Below are 25,153 nucleotides of genomic sequence, written 5' to 3'. Positions count from 1 at the left end.
TCTGATATTTTATTTCCCAGGAACTTGAAGCTGCTCACCCTTTCCACCATAGACCCCTCAATGAGAATGTGTGTGTTCTTCCAAATGCTTAGGTGCTAATCAATAATAACAACTAAGGCATCATGGATTGGAAACTAGAGAAAAGAAACTGCTTCATGTTCAAAGTAAACATTATCAAAGCATGTCATTATATATAACCTTGAGATTAATTTTCTTGTGGGCATTCACAGTAAGTACACAAGAGAAATAATAGAATCAATGGAAAGCTGCAGGCAAAGATGGACAAACAGCCAATATGCAAAAAACAAATTGTGCAAATACAAGAAAGAGAAAACAAAATTCTAATAAATAAATAATAAATAGTGGGAATATTGAGAAGGAGTTGTAAAGTCATTGAAAGTGAGTCTACAGGTTGTGGAATCAGTTCAGTTTTGGGACTCGATGGGGGAGGACTTTACCTGTGAGGGATTGGGCTGTATCCATGACGTTTTCTAGGCTTTTTCATTCAAGAGCATTGGTGTTCCACATCAGCATTTCATTCAGCATACTCTTCACCATGCACCTATAGAAATTTGTCAAAGCTTTAAATGACATGCTGAATCTTCGCAAACTTCTAAAAGTAGAGGCGCTGCCTTTGCCTTCTTTATAATGGTACCTGTGTGCTGGATCCAGGACGGATCCTCTGAAATAATAACACCGAAGAATTTAAAGCTACTGACCCTCTCCCCTTTGATCCCCTGATGAGGACTGGCTCTTGAACCTCCAGTTTCCTCCTACATACTGATTCAGCACCATCTTTGATTTGGCTAACAACAGTGATGTCATCAACAAACTTAAATATGCCATTGGAGCTGTAGTTGGCCTGACAGTCATAAAACGACTAGAGCAGGGGCTATGCATGTAGCCTTGTGGTACACCAATTCTGCTGGCTTTTGTGGAGATGTTGATGCCATTTTGAACTGACTGGAGAGGAAATCGAGGATCCAGTTGCATAAGGAGGTATTGAAGCCAGTGGAAGCTGTGCAGGCATTTGAATTCTGAGGCCCAACAGAAATCGTGTAATCTAAAGAACAGATAATTTGTAGAAAGAAAACAAAAGGTCCAGCAATTAGATGATGTCCAGTTTCTTTACTGTCGTCAAGTTTGTGTGAAGGCCAAACACCCAAGGGGTTATAGAACACAGAACAGAGGTGAACTTATCAAGGACTGAAAGTGAGTTGATATTTGCTGAAGAAACACTTGAGTTTCTCTTCAGCTATGGCTCTGTCTTTAACATGGAGGCACAAAGTAATGCAGCAGAGATAGTTTCTTTGGCCAACTAAATCATCCCAACCAAGAGATTCCTCAGAGCTAATCCCATTTGCCTGCATTTGCACTACATCCTTCCAAATCTTTCCTATCCATGTACCCCTCCAAGTGTCTTTTAAATGATGTAATGTACCTACCTTAACCACTTTTTCTGGCAGCTCGTTCTATATACTGACTGCCCTCTGATTAAACATTCACCCCTTGGATTCCTATTAAATCTTTCCCTACTCACCATAAACCTATTCCCTCTAGTTCTGATTCCTCAACCATGAGGAAAAGACTGAGTACATTCACCCTATGCGTGTTTCTCATGAGTGCCTTTGACTTTACCTCACCACTGAAGTATGGGTGGTGGAGATTAATAATAAGATTCCAACTTTCATGTGACATTTTACAACAAATTTAATTCAATAGTTCTTTGAGTTGCTGCTTAAGCTTCATAACTATTGCTTTCTTTCTACCATATGTAATTATAACAAATTTTCATATTTGAGACAAGCTTGCATGTAAATTGGAAATGAAAAGAGGAATTTTGAGTGCAAAAGGTTTTCTTTGCATTTATTTCTGCTAATAGTCTGAGGACAAAATCATTAAATTAATCTATTTTGCTTTATTTATCTAACTTTAATTGTAATCAAAACACCATTGTTGTACATTCCTGTAATTAGATCCCAATTTCAATTATTTGATCTAGTTCAATTGTGCTCACCAAGCTCTTTTCAAGTTCTTTTAGAAGGAGCCACATCCAAAATTATCTTCATAAAGCTGACTGGTCACTATGTGTTTGAAACATTCTCTGTGCATGTCTCAGATTTTTTTTTAACTAGTTAAAGTTGATCTGGAGATATTTTGTTCCTGAAATAACAACACTCCCTCGTTACAGTAATCATTTGAAATCTTTCACAACAGAAATTAATGTAAATAAACATAATTTAGTTTCCTGCTTCCTGTTATTAACTTAGCAGACAGTTTTTAACTGGAAACTAGTCTGCCAAAATAACCAGTTGCACATTTACTTATGCATGTTGTTTGTAGGATTTTTACATACTATATCTCTCTGCTTCTCTGATCAATGACATGTTCTACTTCTGTGCCTTTGTCAAAGCTAAAGCTTTGCAAGTTTTGTATTTTACCATAGTGGTTACAACATAATACCCCAAAATTCTTCAGGAATATTGTGCCTTTATGGTTTGATGGCTGACTTCACCCAATAATGAGTAATAATCACATAACAAAAAGCTCAAATGTTATTAATGGCATATGATATAATAGAGGATAATGCATTCATTTATCAGGTTCGTTGTTTATGTATCTTCTACACTTGACTATTGAGTAGTTTTTTTTTGTTTTTTTTTAAAAAATTATTAGTTTTTCAAAACATTTTACCCCAAATCCCATTGAAGAGCATTAATACAGTGCAAAATTAAGCATACAATAACAATATGCTACAAAGGAAGAGAATTTAACAAAAAAGCACCTAAATTAAAGACAAGTAAGCTTAGTGTCCTCCCCAAGCCCCACAACACAAGAAAAAAAACAACTCCAGACCGACCACAACACAATATAAAGAGTATAGGTCAGGACAGTCAAACTCCCAGACTGTGAATACACTTAGCAACAGAGGATAATAATGCCTACTACCAGAAAAAAAAAGGGAGCTGAAAGCAAGGGACCGAAAAGAAGAAAAAAAAACCCTAGTCAAGAGGAAGGTTATGAAAGTACTCGATAAAAGGTCCCCAGACCTTATGGAACTTTAGATTCGAATTAAGAACTGAATAATGAATTTTTTCGAGATCCAAGCAGGCCATAATGTCGTTAAGCCATTGCGCATGAGTGGGCGGGGCAACATCTCTCCATCTAAGGAGGATCAAGCGTCTAGCCAGGAGAGAGGCAAAGGATAGTATTCGGCATTTGGACGGACCCAGACATAAATCTGTCTCGCCCCAAAAACCGAACAGAGCAATTAAGGGGTTTGGTTCTAGATGCTGATTGAATAGTTTGTTTTGATTGCCTATAAAATCTTAACTTTGAAGACTCAACATGTTAACCAATTCTAAATTGTGTGATTTTTGAGGTTGTAGTTGATGTGATAAAAGTAAAACTGATCTTGACCAATAGGATTTAAAAGTATGAATGATTGAAAAAATATGGGCTGGGGAAAAAAGACCATGTGCCTATCTAACCTTTCCTAGTCAAAGCAAATTCTAACCAAAATCGTTTCTACCACCATATACTACCTTGACATTAATTTTCTTGCCAGCATTTGCAGGAAAATAAAGAATTACAATTTATGAAAAAACTATACATAAATAAAGACTGAGAAATGACGATGTACAAAAGAAGACAAGTTAAGGGAGGGAAGTTTAGGGGAGACATCAGGGGTAAGTTTTTTACACAGAGGGTTGTGAGTGCCTGGAATGACTTGCCAGGGATGGTGGTGGAGGCTAAAACATTAGGGGTATTTAAGAGCCTCTTGGACAGGTACATGGATGAAAGAAAAATAGAGGGTTACGGGGTAGTGTGGGTTTAGCACTTTTTTTAAGGAATACATGGGTCGGCACAACATCGAGATCTGAAGGGCCTGTACTGTGCTGTAGTATTCTAGTGTCTAAGACAAATTGCAGAAACAATAAATAAATAAATAATACAGAGAACATGAGTTGTAGAGACACTGACACTGAATCCATTTGTTGTGGAATCAGTTTAGAGTTGAGATGAGTGAAGTTATCTGTGTCAGTTCAGGAGCTTAATGGTTTGGAGGAAATAACTGCTCCTGTCTTGGTGGTGTGGGACCTAAAGCTGTTGTACCCCCTACCCGATGATAGTAGTGAGATGGCTTGGATGCTGGATGCTGCTTCCTTGTGGCAAAACTCCTTGTGAATATGTTCATCAGAGGGGAGGGCTTTGCCTGTGACTGACTGGGCTGTACACCTTTTTCTCCCTGGGTACTGGTGTTTCTATACCATAATGTGAAGCAGCCAGTTAGGATACTCTCTGCTGTGCATTTATAGAAGTTTGTCAAAGTTTACATTATCTTCTGCATGACCATTCATTTACTTCCTGCAGCTTTTATAAATAGAGCATTGGCTAGCTTCATTGCACCAATCAGAACCATGAAAGACCTGGCTTTATGTGCATTACAGAATTAATCTACTCACTGTTCATTTAAAAGAATGGAATTTCTTCTATATTGGAAATAAATAATTTGTACAAAGATGTGGGGGAGGGGGAGATTCTTTTGATCAGGGTCTTATCCATTGAAAATTATTTTGGATTCTAATCACATTGTGAATTGAGTACATAATGGTAAATGCAGATAAAGTTTACAGATTGTAATAACATAAGCAGGCGTTAATGCTGTACCTCAAGCAGGCATCTCAGTGTTGTATGTATTGTGTATTTGGTGTCACTTAAATAGATTTTGGACTTCGCCAAATTTATGGGGGCAAATCTAGTGGAACCTATTACTTGCCCATTGTTAGTGTTTACAATTTTCATTCATGGATTTTATTGTTAGCTGATGCTGAATAAGTGGTCACAATAGGAATCTACCCCATTCAATTTCATGTGCCCTCTTTATGCCATTACAACTGTTTGATTAATCTCAACTGTATTTAATTTTGCAGTCTATACAACCACATTTTAACAAAATTGGCGTGTCCATCCAAATCCATACAGTGTACACTGTTATATTCTTTTAATTTACTGTAAATGAACAAAATCAGCGCAGATAATGGAGTGCCTTCATACAATACTTTCAGCAACTGCATCCTCCAAAGGTAAGGCCCCATGGTGTAGACAGTTCCCAGGTTATGACAGTGTTCATTTCCTATTTACTGTTGGTAACCCAGACTATACCCTTGTGTACAGGGTCATAGAAGTAACTTTAACAGGAGAGTGAGCATATTTGGGAAGAGTGGCTGCCAGCCAGCCTCACTGACCAGGTGAGTAAACAGTTAAGTCTGACCAGCACACGCAGCTCTGTTTGGCTGACTCTGTTTGGCCCCCAACCTTTGGGGGAAGGGAGAGGAAAGGTGGGAGGTGGCAAGAGAAGGCATACAAAATATTTCCATTTCCATTCCAGAAGAAAAAAAATCTGCAGCCTCATAGCAGTAAGCCAATCGTACCCCATCCATTTCACCAGTCCTCAAACGCTCATTTGGATATTCGGGCTGTTCATAGGATGAGTGTTCGTAATCGCAAGTTCATAACCTGAGACGAACCTCTATTTCATAATGTGTTTCTTTAAGATGTGTTTGTATTTATAGCTTCAATGGTTATGGCTTAGAAAACCTACGAGTTTCTTGTCACTGCCAGATGCATTACTGAATGCTAAGGACAGGCCATTTGATGATAGAAGCTCCCTTTCATGCCCGGGCCCGCAGGCTACCGCCCAACAAGCTCTGCCTTGGGAAAGAGGAATTCAAGAAGATGGAGGAGATGGGGATTGTGCGGTGTTCAGACAGCCCGTGGGCCTCACCACTCCATATGGTGCCCAAGTCCGCGGGAGGATGGAGACCGTGCGGCGACTATAGGAGGCTGAACGATGCCACCACGTCCGATCGCTATCCGGTACCACACATCCAGGACTTTACAGCCAACCTGCACGGGGCGTGCATCTTTTCGAAGATTGACCTGGTCCGAGGGTATCATCAGATCCCAGTCCACCCGGATGATGTACCCAAGATGGCCCTCATCCCCTCCTTTGGCCTGCTCGAGTTCTTCAGGATGCCGTTCGGGCTCAAAAACGCGGTGCAGGCGTTCCAGTGCCTGATGGACGCAGTAGGGCAAGATCTGGACTTTCTGTTCATCTACCTGGATAACATACTTATCGCCAGCCGCTCCGGCCGGGAACATCTAGCACATTTACGTCTGCTCTGCCGCCGCCTAAGTGACTACTGCCTGGCTATCAACCCCACCAAGTGCCAGGTCGGCCTACCCGCCATCGACTTCTTGGGACACCGGATCAACCGCCAATTCTCTCTTAAGAGGCAGGGCTATTTTTACACTGGCAGCGAAGGGACATTATGAAACACTTGGGTGTCTTTTGTAGCATCAATTGTTGATCAGAGTGAAATGGCCTGCTTAATAAATGTAAGACCCCTCTGACCACACTTTGGGCTACACTATAAGACACAGGTGGAGAATTATGCCATTCACCCATTGAGTCTATTCTGCCGTTTGATCGTGGCTGATTTATGTTCTCTCTCAACCCCATTCAGCCTTCATATAACCTTTGATGCACTTTCAAATTGATGCTTTCTTGATGTTTTTCATAGCCACCGATGTGTGTCTATATGGAGCTCTTAAGATTTTCTTCTTCAGCCCATCAGATATCTCTAGTCTCCTCCACAATGTACTTCTCTTTGCTTGCATCTTTCTAGCTTCTTCTTCCTATTGTTCTAGTCCTTTCAATAAGGTTTCTCCAACCTTTGTTATTTCTTATTCCTTGATCTTTGGCCTTCTCTCATGATCTTTATAAACCATCTCTTAGATCTTCCAATCCACTGATGAATACAACATTGACTATTGATATTTACACAAAAATTTAATGAAAGCCCGCATGAAAAAATGTGAGCTGGACAATGACTTAGATAATAGGATAGAAATATATAGACTCATTCACCAGGAGTACATTGATAGCAGAAGTGTTATTTAAAGAAGACTCTTAACCAATGGGACCAATTCACTTTAATATTTCCCCTTTTTTAACATCTCACACACCACCCCCTCAACCGCCATGGAGCTGTGCCTCTGCCAGTAAAAGTTGAAGCCATCCGCCGATTCGCCAGACCCAACACTGTTAAAGGCCTGCAGGAATTTGTTGGGATGGTTAACTTTTACCACCGTTTCCTGCCCTCAGCGGCCCGGATCATGCGGCACCTTTTTGGCTTGATGTCCGGCAAGGTCAAAGAGGTCACTTGGACAGAGGAGGCGACGGCGGCTTTCGAACACACTACAAACGCCACGCTCCTGGTCCACCCCCGGGTCAACGTCCCCACTGCCCTCACTGTGGATGCCTCCGACACGGCAGTTGGCGACGAGCTCGAGCAACTCATCCGAGGCCAGTGGAAGCCGCTCACTTTTTTCAGCCGGCACCTACGACCCCCGGAACTTAAGTACAGCGCTTTCGACAGGGAGCTGCTGGCCCTGTACCTTGTCATCCGCACTTCAGGTATTTCCTGGAAGGGAGGGAGTTCACAGTCTTCACAGACCACAAGCCCCTCACTTTCATGTTTGCCAAAGTGTCAGACCTGTGGTTGGGCCGCCAGCAATGCCACCTGTCGTACATCTCGGAGTTTACCACCACGATCAAGCACGTCTCCGGGAAGAACAACGTAGTAGCCGATGCGCTTTCACGCACCTCCGTCCAATCAGTGCACTCTCTGTCTCCAGGGGTGGATTATGCGGTGTTAGCTAAGGCACAACGACTGGACAGCGAGTCACCGGCGTACCGAACTGCAGTCTCAGGACTCCGCCTGGAACACGTACCCATTGGGCCCGAAGGTAATGAGCTCCTTTGCGATGTGTCCAACAGGCAACCTCGGCCCATTGTCCCGACCGCTTGGAGCGCCGCGTTTTCGACACCTTGTACCCATCCTTTTAGCCCACCCTTCCATCCGGGCGACCATCCGACTGATCGCAGACAGGTTTGTGTGGCATGGCCTACACAAGCAGGTCGGGCACTGGGCCAGGACATGCATGAACTGTCAAACCTCCAAAATCCAGAGGCGCATGAGGGCCCCTCTGCAACCCTTCCAGCCGACACATAGGAGGTTTGAACATGTCCACGTGGACTTCGTCGGCCCACTGCCGGTTTCGAGAGGAGCGAGATACCTGTTCAACATGGTTGACAGGTTCGCGAGGTGACCACAAGCTGTCCCACTCGCTGACACGGCCATGGTGACATGCGCCAGAGCCCTGATTACCACCTGGGTGGCACGGTTTGGACTCCCAGCCCACATCACTTCAGTCAGGAGTGTATAGTTCACATCGGCTTTGTGGTTTGCACTGGCACAACTCCTCGGAACCCAGCTCCACCGAACGACGGCTTACCACCTGCAGTCCAACGGCCTGGTGGAATGTTTCCACAGGCACTTGAAATCAGCCCTGATGGCACGCCTCCAAGGGCCAGACTGGGTTAACAAACTCCCCTGAGTGCTGCTTGGCATTCGCACAGCACCCAAGGAGGACCTGGCCGCATCATCGACCGAACTTGTTTACGGTGCCCTGCTCACAGTTCCCGGTGAGTTTGTGCCAGCACCCCATGGCCAGGAGGACACACCTACGGCGGTCCTAACTAAACTTCGGGAGTGGTTTGGAACACTTGCCCTAGTACCGACGTCCCATCACGGAACAACACCCTCTTTCGTGCCCAAGGACCTACAACAGAGCAAGTATGTTTTCGTTCACTGAAGCGCACACAGACCACCCCTGCAGCGACCATACGAAGGACCCTAAAAGGTGGTGCGCCATAATGGGACGACCTGCGTTCTCGACATCGGCGTTCATGAAGAGACTTTTACCATTGACCATCTCAAACCGGCGCATCTAGACCTTGAACGCCCGGTTGTGGTGCCACCCCCATGATGACGAGGAGGCCAGCCACCTAAAAGGACTGACAGTGTGCAGGCTGTGGACTCTGCGCCTCCTAGTGCCGGTTCGAGGGGGGGGTTCATGTGGCAGCTCGCCCGCGCAGCAAGCGAACCGGCTCCAGCAGTCACGGGCGAGTCCGCAGCCAGCAGCAACCGAGAGGACCCTGTGTGCGGGGCCTTGGACCTTGAAACCAACGTCACTTCCGCCCCGCAAAGAGTGGGGGATGCTGGGAGCGGGCACTTAAGCACACGCGGATTTAAACAGTAAACAGTTCAACCAGACCCTGCTCGACTCAGTGTGTTGCTTTCACTCGTTGGGTATCAGCACGATCACAAGGCCAATGTTAATGGTAGAAGGTTGTTTTGAGAGTGGAAGCCTCTGAGTAGTGGTGTACCACAAGGATTGATGTTTTGAACTTTCTATCTTTGTTATACATTAATGAACCTGATATGAATGTAGAACATATAATAAGTTTGTAGATGAATGAATATAAGTCTAATCCTCCCAGTCCTTCCTAACTGTGCCATCTTCATCTTAGGATATAGGTTAGCAAATAGATTTATGTTCATTATAAGTCCAAAGATTCCCATTAAAAACAAACATGTATTGTACTTCCTCCTGCCCTGCTTCTTGCAGGGGCTATTGGATATCCCATTTCTCAATCTCTACCATATCTATTATAATGTGAATACTTTCCACACTAATGCTTCTGTCTTCCTTTTTCCTATGACCATTGCTGAAAGAACTCTCATTTCCCATGCATGTGTACTTGTCCTTTATCCATTGACAACAAGGATAGTATTCCCATTCTTGCTATTTCATGGATCATCCCTGCTACTCTTTTTGGCATCCTCAATGAGATTTCAACACAGGATAAGTCTTTCCTCTCGCACGGTAAACCCCCCACCCCCCCACCATCCCAACCATTGTCCTAAAGCAGGGGTGTCAAACTCATTTTAGGTCACAGGCCGGATTGAGCAAAATGCAGCTTCATGCGGGCCGGATCAGTCGGACGCGTGCGAACGCAGCTTTCGTTGCCTCCGTTTTTTCAGCCTGCTCTCATGTGTCTCAGTCTCTGCTATAACTACAAAGTGTTTCACTTTACAAATTCCGTTTCTTATGAAGAAGACTGCCGAGCAAGACTGCCGAATAAACACTAAAAACCCTGAAAACCTGGTACCTGAATAAACTCAGCATTAGCCATATCATACGCCATAGGCGCTTCAATTACTGGGGCCAGCTTTAATAGTAATTAGATATTATCTCGCGGGCCAAAGATAATTCCACCGTGGGCCGGATTTGGCCCACGGGCCTTGAGTTTGACATATATGTCCTAAAGGATCTGTATCCTCCACAATTTCTTGGGTTGGCTTTTCATCTCCTCTCATGGTACTTTTCCAGAAAACTTGATGCTTGCCCTACTTCACTGCAAATATGTAGAAACTTAAATACTTCCAGATGAAGCAACAATTCACTTGCAATTCTTTCAACCCATTTGATGCTCTCAGCTACAGTGGAGATACCAAATCTAGATTGAGTGACCACTACGCAGAACTTCTCTGTTTAGTCCACAAGAATAATGCTTAGTTTCAGTCACCATCATTTAATTCTCCATTCCACTTGAAAATGCATCTTTGACCTCATTGTTCCAATGAAACCCAACTCAAAGGAACAGCACCTTGTCTGCAGTCTAAGCACACAGTATTTAAAGACTTCAGATAAGTGGCTTTTCTTGACTGTGTTGGAATGTAAGCTGTCATATTACCTCAGGTTTCCTGTTTCCCCAGGTGCTACCTGAACGGATGAGTATTTCCGTTTCACTTTTATTTCAGCAATTCTTCATCTTGCAGTTCCAGCATCTGATTTTAATTCTCTCTCTCTAATTGCCTTCATGCATCTCCCTCCATTTATATTCCTGGCAAATTAACTATGGTTAATTAAATTGCACCAAAAACAAGTGTCACCTGGACAGCCTTGGTCCCTCACATATCATAGGCATCCCTTTTGTTCTCTTTCCCCTTCCTTTCTCTATGGTCTAAAGCCATCTGATTTTCTTACTTTTTTGATGCTGTTTCTCTCTTTGCAGGTGGTGCCTGACCTCCTGAGTATCTCCATTATTTTCTGTTTGTCATATTTCAAACTGCTGAAATGAATTTTGCTTTTCAGTACTCAATATTTTACATGCAGATATTTGCTTTCTTGCATGGTGAACACTCACTTCATTACAACTGACCAATCATCTATAAAAGCACTGTTATAAAATTCTCATTGCACTTGAAACCTGTAATCATGTCTCTCACATTACTTTCTTGAGGGGCATTGTGACTACTTCAAATAATATATTGAATTGAAATCAATAGTCTATACGACTAAGAATCTAATCATTTTTTATTTTACTTTATGCAAGGCAACTATGCCTGATATACTGTTTCTGTTAGAATTATTACCGTAGATTCCGGACTACAGAGCGCACCTGATTTTTAGCCGCTGGCACTAATTTTAGAAATAAAATCATTTTTTTAAATGTAAAGGCCGCACCGGATTTTAGGCCGCACCGGATTTTCGACCGCAGGTGTCCCACGTTGTAATATGAGATATTTACACAGAAAGATATTACACGTGAGGATTTTTTTAACTTTTAATTAAATCCATATGGTAACAAAAACAAATACATATTGCAAATGCTTTTTTTCGAACCGTGCCCGTACGCGGCTACTTTTAAATATACGTTGCGTATACTTCTTTACTGAACAACATTCCAATATCTCCTAACGACTGGTAAAAAATATATATACTGCAGCCTACCAGGAAAAGTTATTGATACCTTTAACTTAAAAGCAGATTTCGCTCAGATCCAAAGCCGCTCGCGGAATCCGCTCCCCCCCTCCTTTCCGTTTCATCGCAAACGGCATTTAAAAGCAGATTTCGCTCAGATCCAGAGCCGCTCCGCCGCTCGACCCCCTCCTTTCCGTTTCATCGCAAACGGCATTTTCCCACAAGACGCCGCGAAACCGGGTGTGTCGTCATAGCATCCCGCGATGTAGTACAGAAAACAAATATAGTTTAAACTAAGAGGGTAGGTAGCACAATGCTTCGAGTGTTTTCCATGTTGATGAGGGTGAGTACAAATGACTGATTTACAATAATTTAATTGTGAAAGTGCGCTTGATTTATCGTACAATTTCATTGGACCTCTGTGAACTACTCATCAATTTTATTGGTCTACTGTTACGAGGCAAAATGTTTACGAGGCGGCATGAAAAAAACCTTGCATTAGCCGCTCCGGATTATTGGCCGCAAAGTTCAAAGCTGTTCAAAATGTGGGAAAAAAGTAGCGGCTTAAAATCCGGAATCTACGGTAGATTCAATTTACACAGTCAAAACTACTCTCACCTGAAGAAGTATGTTGGAGCCAATGCAATAACAAAGTATTAGGAATAATGTCTGTGACATCACCTTTACTGCACTTTACCTCAGACAAGGGCTTCTGGAAAACATAATCCTGATCAGTGAAATACTTGACCAGCGAAACATTTAGTCAATTGCAAGTAAAAATGTGTCCTGTGTGTTTACAGTGATAATGCACACTTTTTATTATAATTTGCATAAATGTGCCCCAAATATCTTGGGCCAAAATGCTTTGAACTTAGTATACATTAGCCCCTTTGCACTCATCCCAAACAGATGGTACTATGTTACTTTACAATACAAAGTCAATCAAAAATTAGTAAAAGAAATATATCCGGATTTTCTCTAAAGAATATTATCAATGCTAATCATAAACTACTGTGTGCTTACAGCAGAGGTTTATCATTGTTCATGTAGAGAAAGAAAGAATGTGACCATATGGCGATTTGAAGTCATCTAGTTTCATGTTTGTAAAATATTCCTTTTACACAATCTGTGTTGTATTAGCAAACTGGAACCAAATACCAAAGAATATAACATTTATATGATATTAAGACCATCATGTTTTGCTTGTAAAAATTAAAGCAGATCTCTATGAATATCACTATTTTAATTAACTATGAAACAAAGAAAAATGTTTGTATTGAAACATATTTGAATAAATCTGTATGAAATAATCTCTGTGCCATCCTTTAGCTTGTTGCTTCTTGACAAGTTTGGAAAGAAGCTCTTGCCCTGGTTGGGCTAGGTGTATTCATTTGGTTGATCCTGCCATATAAAACTGCAAATTAATTACTTTAGAGTACATACCAGTAATTATTATATGTACTAAATGCAGTGATTACAACAAATTTATTTCTTTAAAAATATTTCTCAATGGCTCCTGTCAGGATGATTAGGTTGATTTGCTTTTCAAAGCTACTAATCCATCAATGGATTGAAATTGTAGCAATATGTCGCAGACTTAACCTTGAACACCTAGTTTCCTTTCATCACTGTTGTAAATTAAAATAGAAGGCAGTACTTCAGTTACTAGGCAAACTCCCCTAGTTTTTCTTTCAATTAGTTTGATGTTTTGGAGTTACAAAACATAAGTGGTGATAAGTAAATTTTAAAACTAACCCGAGAAGACTAATCTACCTGTTGAAACACAGTGAGATGTCCAATTTTTTTTTAAAGTGGCACATTACATGTCTCTTCAGATGGGGGAGAGAGAAACTGTTGAGTTTATTTTTTTTTAAAAAGGGCAGAAAACAGATGAATTCACAGGATCATAAATAGTGAGTACCAGGTGATAATCATGAATTTTAAACACGTAGAATTAGCTGGCTACATTGGAAAAGGGATGTGTTTGATTGCAAAAGAGATAACTGGAATATGTATCCTGAGTGAATTGAGCTGTATTTTGAAGCAAATGAGAAACAAGTGCTAGTTTTGCTGAGTGCATTGGGTTTAAAGGTATACAGTTTTCTTAGAAGTTTAACTACTCCAACCAAACCAGCCAAAAAGAGCTTTGCTGATATTGTGAAAATAATGCAGGAACATTTACATACAAAACCATTGTTAATTGCAGAACACTTCAGGTTTCATAAGCAGAATCCAAAGGAAGGGAAGTCCATTTCAGCCTAGGTGAATAAATTGAAGAGATTGAGCATTGTCACTTCACTGATGGACTAAATGATGCACTGATGGACTAAATAAGAGATTGTTTAGTCTGTAGAATCTTACAAGAAAGCATTCAAAAACATCTTCTAATTGAAGCATGACTCACATTTTAAAGAACAGTTGAAATTGCTATATCAATGGAAACAGCGGACAGACACAACTGAGTTGCAGTCAGGAATGAAACTAAGTGGGAACGAAGTTGCAGTGTCAAGATGAAGGCCTGCCTGGCCACACAGATTAAGTTACCATTGTGGCACGGGCACACATGCACCAGACCAATGCAGGTTTAAGGGACAAACTTGCAAAGAAATCCGAAGTAGGACACATACAAAGAGCATATCGGGCAGACAAGTAAACGGATTGCATAGGGAAGAGTAAGAGATAAAAATTCTAGTTGCAGTTTCAAAAACAGCACTAATCTGCATGCTGTTTATGAAAAATCTGATAATGATGAGATTGACACATGACTGGGTAGCCTTGAGCTTTACAATGTGAAACCTGGCGGGAGACACACAGTATGGGTGTGTTGTACTGAATTAAAATTGAATTGGACACTGGCTTAGCTGTTTCAGTCACCCCACAAAACAAGTTTGAACGGCATTTCAAAGATACTTATCCAGATATCCAGCTAAAAACTTATATTGGAGAAAAGGTAATTCCTGTGGGACTGACAGTCGTAACAGTGGAAGACAATAACCAACAAGCCACATTGGGCTTGTATGCTGTAAAAACAGGAGGACTAGCATTTTAGGGTCACGATTGTCTGAGACACCTACAACTTGATTGAAGATTTATCTACTATTTGCATGGCGCATAACCTGCAACAGAGTCAAATGAAAACAAATTAAGGAAGGTATTGGATGATGCCACAGCAGTGTTCAAGGATGACAATGGAAAAGTCAAACATATGAAGGGTAAAATAGTGTTAAATGAAAAGCCACACCCAAGTTTTACAAAGCGCATCCGGTTCTTTTTACCATCTGTGATAAAGTAACCAGAGAGCTAGATCACATGGAGGCTGAAGGAATTCTTTTCAAGGTTGAGAGGAGCCCATGGGCAATGCCATTGGTCCCAGTAGCCAATAAAAATGGGTCTGTCAGGATCTGTGATGATTTGAAGGTCACCATCAACCGAGTATTGAAAGTAGATCGATATCCTCTGCCCAGGATAGAAGATATATTTGCAAAGCTTTCTGAAGGGAAACACTTCAGCAAAATGGACTTAGCTGAGGCCTAGCTCCAGATGGAGATGAAAGAAGAGTCCGAAGTTCATGCACAAAAGCTTTATTGTTATAATAGGCTTATATTTGGAGTATCATCTGGGCACCTGCACTCTGGCAGAGAGCTATGGAGCAGGTGCTGCAAGGCTGCCCGGGCACTCAGTGTTACTTAGATGACATCATTGTTACTAGTGAAGATGACAAGGAACATCTCCCAACTCTCAAGACGTTGTTAAAATGTTCAGAAGAATATGGACTCAGATCATGATGTGACAAGTATAATTTTTTTAAGCCAGGCATTGCTTACTGTGGTCACACCATTAACATACAGGGAATACATGAGTGTGCTGAGAAAATTCAAGCAGTGGGGAATATCCCAAGAGCAAAGAACATGTCATAGTTGTGGTCCATTTTAGGATTTGTCAATTACTAATACAAGTTCCTGCCCATCTTGGCTTTTGTGCTCAAACCTCTTGAACTTGATTGGGAGGATAAGACAATGGACAAAGCAACGTTAGGTGGCTTTCATGATGACAAAGGAAGTGGTGACATTAGAAACTGTACATGTGTCGTTCAATGAAGATTGCCCATGTCACTTCACCTTATGGTATAGCTGCAATCATAGCTGTACACATTATGTTATGCCTTTATGTGGAAAATCCTATTACCGGTAATGGGTTCAGCCCAGTACTTCATGGGTAAAGCTCTCCTATTAGGCATATCTACGTGAAGTGCTGTTGTAGGAAAACAGCATCGAGTATCGAAGATCCTCACCACCTGGCCATGCTCTTTTCTTGCTGCTGCCATCAGTTAGAAGGTACAAGAGCCTCAGGACTTGCACCACCAGAACAATTATTCCCCCTCAACCAGCAGGCTCTTGAACAAAAGCGGACAATTATACTCATCTATTGAGATGTTCCCACAACCAATGATCTCACTTTAAGGATTCTTTATCTTGTTATTTTGTGCTTTTGTTATTTATTGCAATTTAGTTATATTTGCATTTGCACAGTTTGCTGCTTTCTATGCCCTTACTCTTCCATTGATCCTGTTCACAGTCACTACTCTATAGATTTTCTCAGTATGCCTGCAAGAAAAAGGATCTCAGGTTTGTAGGTGATGGCATGTATGTAGTCTGACAATAAATTTTACTTTGAACTTTTAGAAATTTGAGTGATAGAAGTGAATGCCCCATAGTGTTTGCATCACGTTTCCTTACTGCTACAGAGAAAAATTATACACAGATTGACAGAGAAGCCTTGACTCTGTTTTTTGGTTTCAACCAGTATTTGTATGGGAGAGTTTATCTTCATTACTGATCATCAACCACTAGTGTCTATTCTCAACATAGAGAAGGATGTTCCACTAATAGCAGCAGCATGAATGTAGAAATGGGCTGTGTTTCTTGGAGGACACAATTACAAGATCAAATTCAAGAGGACAATTAACGGAAATGCTGATAGGTTGTGCTGTTTATCCTCAGAAAGGAAAAAAACTGAAAAATTTACACAAGAGAACACTCCTCTTGATGTATTTTCCCTAACACAAATCAAAAGTCTCCTTATTATGGCAGAAATAATACAAAGGGAAATCAGGAACTACTCCACACTGTCTCAGATCTACATAGCAACTCAAAATGGCTGAAATGTGTTGCAGAGATCCCTGTACCTGCATTTTTACCAGCACCGGAATGAACTTGCTCTTGATGGAGGGTGCCTTCTGTAGGGATTGAGAGTTATTATACCATCCAAGCTGAGGGCTAATATGTTGGAGGAGCTACATGCTGATCATCTGTGTGTAGTCAAAATGAAAAGAATTGGCTCAAAGCTTTGTCTGGTGGCTTGGGTAGATCAGCAGATCAAGCATGCACTGTTCGGGTGCCAAAACGTCCAGAGGTAGGGTATCCAGAGCTGTCAGAGCCACTTCTTGCAGACTCAGAGTCAACTTTTATAACCACCACAGAGAAAGCCACAGAACCTGAGATTGTTGCATAGCCGCAAGTCTTAGCTGCCAAGCTGAGTATCCCCTCCCCCAACTACTGTCAGGAAAGACATTATCACAAAGGAGCAAGAAATCCACTACAGCAATCAAATCTTTAGTCCTGAATGGAGCAAATTAAAATTTACTCTGCTGTGAATGTGTATATAGCAGCTGTACTGTGTGTTATGTGTATGTATCTATACATATACGCACAGGTATATACATATGTGTGTGTGTATGAGTATATACAGAGAGAGAGCAGTACATTACCTATATGAGTTGAATTGGAGTTTATAGCTAAGCAGGGAGGAGTGTTGTGTATTTTATATTTTAGTAATATGTAAGTAATATTGTAAATATATATAAGGGTCTCAGCCCGAAACGTGGACAGTGGACATCCATATAGATGCTGCCTGGCCTGCTGTGTTCCACCAGCATTTTGTGTGTGTTGTTTGAATTTCCAGCATCTGCAGATTTCCTCATGTTTGCTTTGTAAATATATTATTAGATTAAGCATTTTGGTTGTTTACATAACGCATTACATGTTATATGTAAAAGTACATAAACTGAGTACACCATCACGCCACTATGTCATTTACATGCTTTAATGTTAACCTTAAAATGAAAACTACACACTCTCCTGGTCTCCCCTTGTTTTTCTTTCAGTTAGTTCAATGTTTTGGAGTTAATAAAACATAACATGTTGGAACACAACTATACATTTGTCGATTAAACACCATCTGCCAATTTTTCAGCCTATTTCACCAAAACATCGATATGTCTAAGAGCACCTTACAGACTGTCAGCAAATTGCCCAATCTTTGTGTTATTTATAAACTTACTGTATACATTTCTCTGTTATATTACAAGAAAGAAACATGGAGGGGGAGGGTTAAACCTTGTTTGAGTTATGCCATGAGTGCAAAGGTTAATTCAAGCCGTTAATCACAAGCCTCATTGGATTCTTTGAGTAAATGACAAAACATTTCAATGAAGGAGAGCAGGAGATGTGTATATGAATTTTGGAAAGGCATTGGACAAGGTTCTCCATTGCAGGCTCATTCATAATATCATGAGGCATTGTATCCAGGGAAACTTGGCTGTGTGGATTCAGAATTGGCTTGCCCACAGAATGCAGAGGGTGGTCGTAGAAGGAGTGTATGCTGTCTGGAGGTTGGTGACCAGTGGTGTTTTGCAAGGGTTGTACTAGGACCCCTGCTCTTTATGACTTTTATGAATGACTTGGATGAGGAAATGGAAAGGTGGGTTAGTAAGTTTGCAATTGACATGAAGGTTGCTGGTGTTGTGGATAGTGTAGATGTTTGTCTTAGGTTACCATTAGATCTTGATAGAATGGAGAGCTGTGCTCAGAAGTGGCAGAAGGAGTTCAATCTAAAAAAAAAAGTGTGAACTGATTCCCTTTGGAAGATTGAAGCTGGAGGTAGAGTACAGGGTTAAAGGCAGGATTCTTAGAAGTGTGGAGGACCAGTGGGATCTTGGGGTCCACATCCATAGATCCCCTCAAAGTTGCAGCGCAAGTTGATAGGGTGGTTAAGAATGCTTATGATGAGTTCAGGAGCCATGATGTACTACTGTAGCTCCATAAACACCTGGTTAGACCACACTTGAAGTATTGTATTCAGTTCTGGTCATGTTATTTTATAGAAATAATATGGAAGCTTTTGAAAGGGTGCAGATATTTACCAAAATGATATCTGAATCATAAAGCCTGTTTTATGAGGTTAGGTTGAATGAGCTAGTAGGGCTTTTCTCATTGGAGAGGAGGATGAGAGGTGACGATACTGATGTACTAGATAAAGAGGCATTGATCAAGTGGAATAAATAGCACATAAAAGGGGGCATAATTTTAAGACAGTGGAGGAAAAGTATTAAGGGGGATGTCGGGGCAGTTTTTTTTACACTGTGTAGTAGGTGCATGGAACGTGCTGCATGAGTGATGGCAGAGGCAGAATCATTAGGGATATTTAAGAACACAAGAGATTCTGCAGATGCTGAAAATTCAGAGTAACACCCACAAAATGCTGGAGGAAACCAGAATAAAAAGGTTGGGGGAGGGGAAGGAGGACTGGCTAGATGGTGATAGGTGAAGCCAGGTGAATGGGAAAGGTAAAGGGCTGGAGAAGGAATCTGATGGGGGAGCAGAGTGGGTCATGGGAAAAAGGGAAGAAGGAGGGGAGCCAGAGAAGGTGGTAGGCAGGTGAGGAGTATGAATTAAAGTGTCAGGTAGCATCTCTGCTCCATCAGCCAAAAGCAGAATCACCTGGTAGGCAATCATTTTAATTCCAATCCCCATTCCTGTTCCAATGTTTTGTCACCATGAGGCCACTCTCAAGGTGGAGAAGCAACACCACATATTCCATCTTTGTATCCTCCAACCTGATGGCATGAACAGTGATTTTTCCTTCTGATAATTTTTCTTTCCCTCCCCTTCCCTCTTCTTTCTGTCCCCACTCTGGCCTCTTACCTCTTCTCCTCACCTGCCTATCACCTCCCCCAGGTGCCCATCCTCTTCCCTTTCTCCCAAGGGATAGTCTTCTCTCCTCTCAGATTTCCTCTTCTCCAGGCCTTTACCCGTCACTTTCTAGCTGGTCCTCCTTCCCCTCCCGCACCTTTTTATTCTGCCATCTTCCCCATCCTTTCTAGTTCTGAAGTAGGGTCTTGGCCCAAAACATTGACTGCTGATTCAATTCCATGGCTGTCTAGCCTGCTGAGTTCCTCCAGTATTTTTCAGAGACTCTTTGGCTCAACATTAACAACATTAAAATCCTGTGAAATAATATTAAACCATAAAAGTATTTTTCTTTTTATCCTTTACTTGAAAATTAGCACTTGCAGATTTGTTTCTAACTTGGCAAAGAAATGTCTATAAAACACAAAAATATCAGTCCTTCCATATATGCTGTAAGATTTGATTTTAATTTGTGTTTTCAAGATATGAATTGAGAGAAATTGGCAGTCATTAAAAAGCACTTCATAAATCAAATAAATTACACGTAACTTTTTTTGGTGTATTGAATTTATTTTTTGATTGTTAAGTGAGCACACCACACTAAAATGCATATGGCACCATGTTGTATTGGCAGCATGGATTTACCTGACAAGATAAGTTATCAAATAATAACACCGTTATACACAATGAGCTGCACATAAAACCTAATACAAGTTCATTATATTTCATTTTTCCTTTGTGCTTCCAAATTAAGAGCTCTGTGACCTAAGAGGTACGAAGCTTAAACAAGTCTAAGATATTTTCATTAAATTCATTTTTGTGTCGATTATTTAATGAGAGTAGCTTTAGCTATACACAACTGAAGTAAAAACAAAAATCTGCATTTAAAACTTCCTTTCATGCCTTTTGAAGTACAACCAATAAGTATATTTAAAGAGCAGTGTTTATTGAAAGAAGAAATGCAATAGCTAGTTTGAACATGGCATGGACCCAGAAAATGTGATAAGATTATCAGTTTTAGTAATGTCTGTGTTGGGACATTCACTGAATCCCTTTGCCTCCCTGAAATAGAAACTTCTTCATCACCAAAAGTATGAGATTTCAACTTAATGAGGCATGCAAAAAACTATCATCATTGCCACTGCATGCCCTCTCTATTGCATTTGTTAGTTCATCTGGATTATATACTCAAGGCCCTTGATTGAAACTTTTACCCACAACCTTCCAACACTTTGACAGACTGTAATTCATAGAACTTGAATTATAATATTCAAGCCCTATGTCTGACTACTACTTCTGGATTCTGTAACTGGAAATGAATGTAAAAAACACAATTTCCATGTTTCCTTGTAACCTGCACTTATAAATAGAATAAAATATGATGGTACTTCTTTCTTTTTTAAGATGTGTTGTCCTTAATGTGAGCTGCCTCCATAGCTTCTAGATTTGAACTGTTTACTGGATCTCCAATTTTAAGTATTTATAGGGATAAAATACTTAATTAAAATAATGAATATTTGATTCTCACCAATGCATGACAACACATAAGATTGCTTTGACCGACTCCAGTTAGTTGCAAAACATGAGTGTCTGTCATTAAGTGGATGATATTGGAAGAATTGTAATTGTATTAATACAGAAGTCCTATGAAGTGTAAAAATTTTTTGCTGTAATCTTTATTTTAAATAATTAATTCACAATTAAAACAAAATTGTTAATACTGAAATATGTAACATAATTTATTATTTTGTAACCAAGGATAATGTAATGAAGAAAAATTATCTGTTTGCAGTGATCTGGATAACACATTTGATGCTGTTCAAACATTGTATCAAACTTTTGACGAATTACATATGACTGGAAACAGCTCCAATAATAAAAGAACACAAACAACCTGATTTACAAAACCGGCAGCACACTCACTTGAAAAGAGCATTGAAGCTTGGAATGACTCACCAACTGGTGAAAATGTGGCAGCTGTTGCATCTAACATAAAAGGTAAATGAGCTTAAAGAGAAGAGAAGAAATACACGTGCAAGGTGTCATATGCTAATTGGGGAGCCAATGTACGCAAAGAGTCTTGGTGACAAATTCTACGTTGTGCAATAGCCCACTATCAAGTTCAACAAAAAGGACGCAGCAAGTATTTCTGGGTTCTTTAATGTCCATTTTATGTATTCCTAACTTCGCTCCCATACATCTGCTTCCCATTCCCAGCAGTCTCTGTGCTTCCACATAAATTCCAACTAAACCAATTGCCTGTGGCAAAATTCAGCACTGATCCTCACCAGCTGGAAAGCAAGGTATGTTATTATTTGGCAGAACTAAAACCTCTGCAGTGATTGCTACATATGCATGAAAATCATGGTTCCACAATCATTAATAATCCTTTCATTACTATGGAAAAGTATTCAGTGTCTCAAGTAGTAGCAACTGTTGAGTGGGAAAAGGCAGCCAAGCTCTTGCAAAATATGAAAACACAGAACTCATAAAATCAATGTTAAGGATAAATCGTTGAGACTATTTCAGATATTGGACTTGACAATTATTATGATTTTACATTGCACTGAAAATGAATTTCTGGTTTAATGTTATTTTTTGCTAAATTGGAAAGCAGTATCTTCTGCTTTTGGTTTGATAGAGTAGTTGAAAGAACAATAAAGATAAATTATACTAATATAGCAGGTAGATTCTGTTGTTTTGGAAGAGAAAGTGATTATGGGGAAGAAAGATGTAAGTTTCAATGTATCCACTACCATTAAGATTATTCATGATAATATGTTTTAAATACATAAACTTTCTAAGTTTAGAAAAATAATCACAGTATTTACAATTTTATTTCAATATCAAAAGTATACTTATCATTTGACTAAGTCTTCAAAAGGATACTCAAGTCACCACCTCTTATTTTTAAATGAGCCATGTTATAGATCCAATGTAGTTTTTGAACTATTAAAATTTTTTAAAAATGCAACTGTTGAAAAGATTTTGATTATGTTATACATTTAGCAAAAGCACAATTATATCCTTATTTAAAATCTATGCAGAAAAAAAACATTGATTTTGATAACTCTCCTGCATTCAGCAACACTGGCATAAAACTGTACAAAACCAACCTAGTCTTCAAAAGAGTTCACTAGAGAGGAAAATAATGCATCTGGAATCTAGGCGCTAAAGTTAACAAATGCATATAATTTCAGTTGTGTCGTATGCTAAATGAATGCAACATATCCAGTGGAAGTTAATATACCACATTTGGAATTGAACATCACATTCAGTATCTAAAAATCCAAGTGACAATATACAAGTGTGATATGACATCTTATAAATTTAACATAGTTTACAATATCATGCATTACAGTCATGAAAAATTAAGGATGCACGGATATGTCAGTGGTAAACATTGAAAAAGTGAACGATGGATTCTACTTACAGAATTTGCTGTTTTCCTATTCAGTGATCTTTAATTAATATATCCCATAGTTACAATGAACATGCTGTTTAATACTTTAACCCTAGATCTATTTAGGTTACATACTAAATTGTAGTATTATTCTCTTCTGTGAAGGCCAACAATGCTACCTTATAGAGTTAGAAGACTATTATATTGATCACTGCCAACAATTAAATAACCTTAGGTATTAATGGAATTGCTTAAATCCTGTTGTTTTATTTTGGTTGAAGGATTCTCTCACAAGCTACAAATACCTTGATGACCTGGTTTTTAAACTTTTATCATACGTTATCAATGTTGGCTCTTTGTTATGTTAGTTTCAAAATTAATCATACTGTACTGCTCTCCACAGCCCTGTCGTTTTGATTGGAAATTTTATCCACTTGCCACTTTTCTCAGCGCTATTTGGCAAGGATAAATCAGGCAGTTCTAAAAACTTGGACAAGTAAATGTGTACAACCACTGACTAATCAGTAAGGTATCTGGTAAATTGCAAGTCCAGAAACTAAATAAACTCTCCTCGGAATGGAAGTATATTCGTATTCTGTTGCAACCAGCGGTAGCACAGTTGAGACAGTGGTGTGTTTTCAGGCTCTTCAAATTCAAGGAACCCCAAGCGATTCAGGATCTCATAAACACCTGCTTTCGCAGCAACCTTAAAAATAAAATATACAAAGATGGTTTAATTGGGACAAAATTCAAGGGATTTTTTGACATTGCTTAATTATCAGTATGTTAAAATACCAGTGCTAACTGGAAATATCAAATGTCAGGACCTTTGCAAATTATTTTTTGTACCGTAACATGATTTAAATAGAATTACTTCTTATCAATGTTGAAAAAAATAAATCTTTGGATAAGTAATGTAATTTCTAAGACATCAGTTATACATAAAATGATAGCCCACAAAGAAGCATCGCTGAACACACAGAAAAGTACAGTATATGGATGCTGTTCCTACAAATATCATTCATATTAGAACATATAAGGTTCTCCACAAGATGAGAAGATGAATGTACAAAGAATCTGGTACACTCTTAAACAGTGGTTCTTAACCTGGGGTCCCTAAACTTGGATGAGAAAAGAATTTGCATCTTTATTTTCATTAACCTCCAAATAAAATTTAGTTTTTCTTTCAATTATGAATATAGGCAACAAAGCACAGTATTATTAGCAGTAGCAGTGACTTTGTCATCAATAGAAATCACAGAAATTTTCATATCATGTTACAGTTGTTGGAAATATCTCAAAATATTGCTAATCTCTACTTTGAAATTACCATAGTTATTAGACCTGCTGCAAAGCAACAACTGCCTTCACACTGATGCCTTTAAAAATAAAATGTAATTCTAACTTGCCTGTATTTTAAATGTAAAGGCTTGTTATTTAATGTGTTAAAAAAGAAGCAAATAGATTACAATATCAGAAATGCTTTATAACTGTATTTCAATATAATTGGTTTATTTTGTAATCCCATGTATTTTATTTTATATATTTAAATACATTATTCTGAGAAGGGATCCATAGGCTTCACCAGACTGCCAAAGGAGTCCATGACTTAAAGCACTTTAAGAACCCCTGCTCTAGAACTAGGGGTCACTTTAAAAATAAAAGGTCATCTATTTAAAGCAGAGATGAAATGAAAACTGCTAATGTTTGGAACACTCTTCCACAAAGAGTGAAGAGACTTTGAACATTTGATTAAAGATGATCAAAAGTCATTGATGGATAGACAGGTATGTACAGTTGAGCTTGCATGCAGATGAGCTGTGATCTTGACTGGTGCAGTAACGTTGAGGGGTTGAGTGGCCTACTTCTGTTCCTAATTATATTTGTATGTTTAAGTACTATTAACAACAAAGGTAAATTTAATTTACCTTACAATATACTAATTGAAAATTAATTACAATGAATCCATATTTTTGTAAGACTGTTTTGTTGAAAATGAGGCCAAAGCTAATTTTGAAACTGATTTGATTGACCCGTTGGCTAAAACAATGTTGGTATGGTAAATATCAGTTTGTGCAACTTCTAAATAAGTGGCAATAAAGTC

At 39.7% G+C, this 25,153-nt stretch overlaps 1 protein-coding gene and 1 long non-coding RNA gene across 4 annotated transcripts in view; one reads left to right on the top strand and one right to left on the bottom strand.

Annotated features, from left to right (window-relative positions):
- Window positions 1–25,153, top strand: part of LOC140714237 (uncharacterized) — an 81,161-nt gene that overhangs the window by 18,668 nt on the left and 37,340 nt on the right. The window lies entirely within an intron of this gene.
- LOC140714236 (paladin-like) overlaps window positions 21,296–25,153 on the bottom strand; it is a 271,350-nt gene continuing 267,492 nt past the window's right edge. For all 3 annotated transcript variants that reach the window (XM_073025263.1, XM_073025262.1, XM_073025264.1), the window contains one exon: window positions 21,296–23,755. In XM_073025263.1, the coding sequence (XP_072881364.1) occupies window positions 23,606–23,755 (150 nt within the window). In that variant the 3' untranslated portion in view covers window positions 21,296–23,605. The remainder of the gene's footprint in view (window positions 23,756–25,153) is intronic.

The sequence above is a fragment of the Hemitrygon akajei genome, chromosome 21 (assembly GCF_048418815.1).
Source record: "Hemitrygon akajei chromosome 21, sHemAka1.3, whole genome shotgun sequence".
NCBI lineage: Eukaryota > Metazoa > Chordata > Chondrichthyes > Myliobatiformes > Dasyatidae > Hemitrygon > Hemitrygon akajei.
The sequence above is the reverse complement of the archived record's forward strand: the minus strand, read 5'-3'. Positions and strand labels throughout refer to the sequence as shown.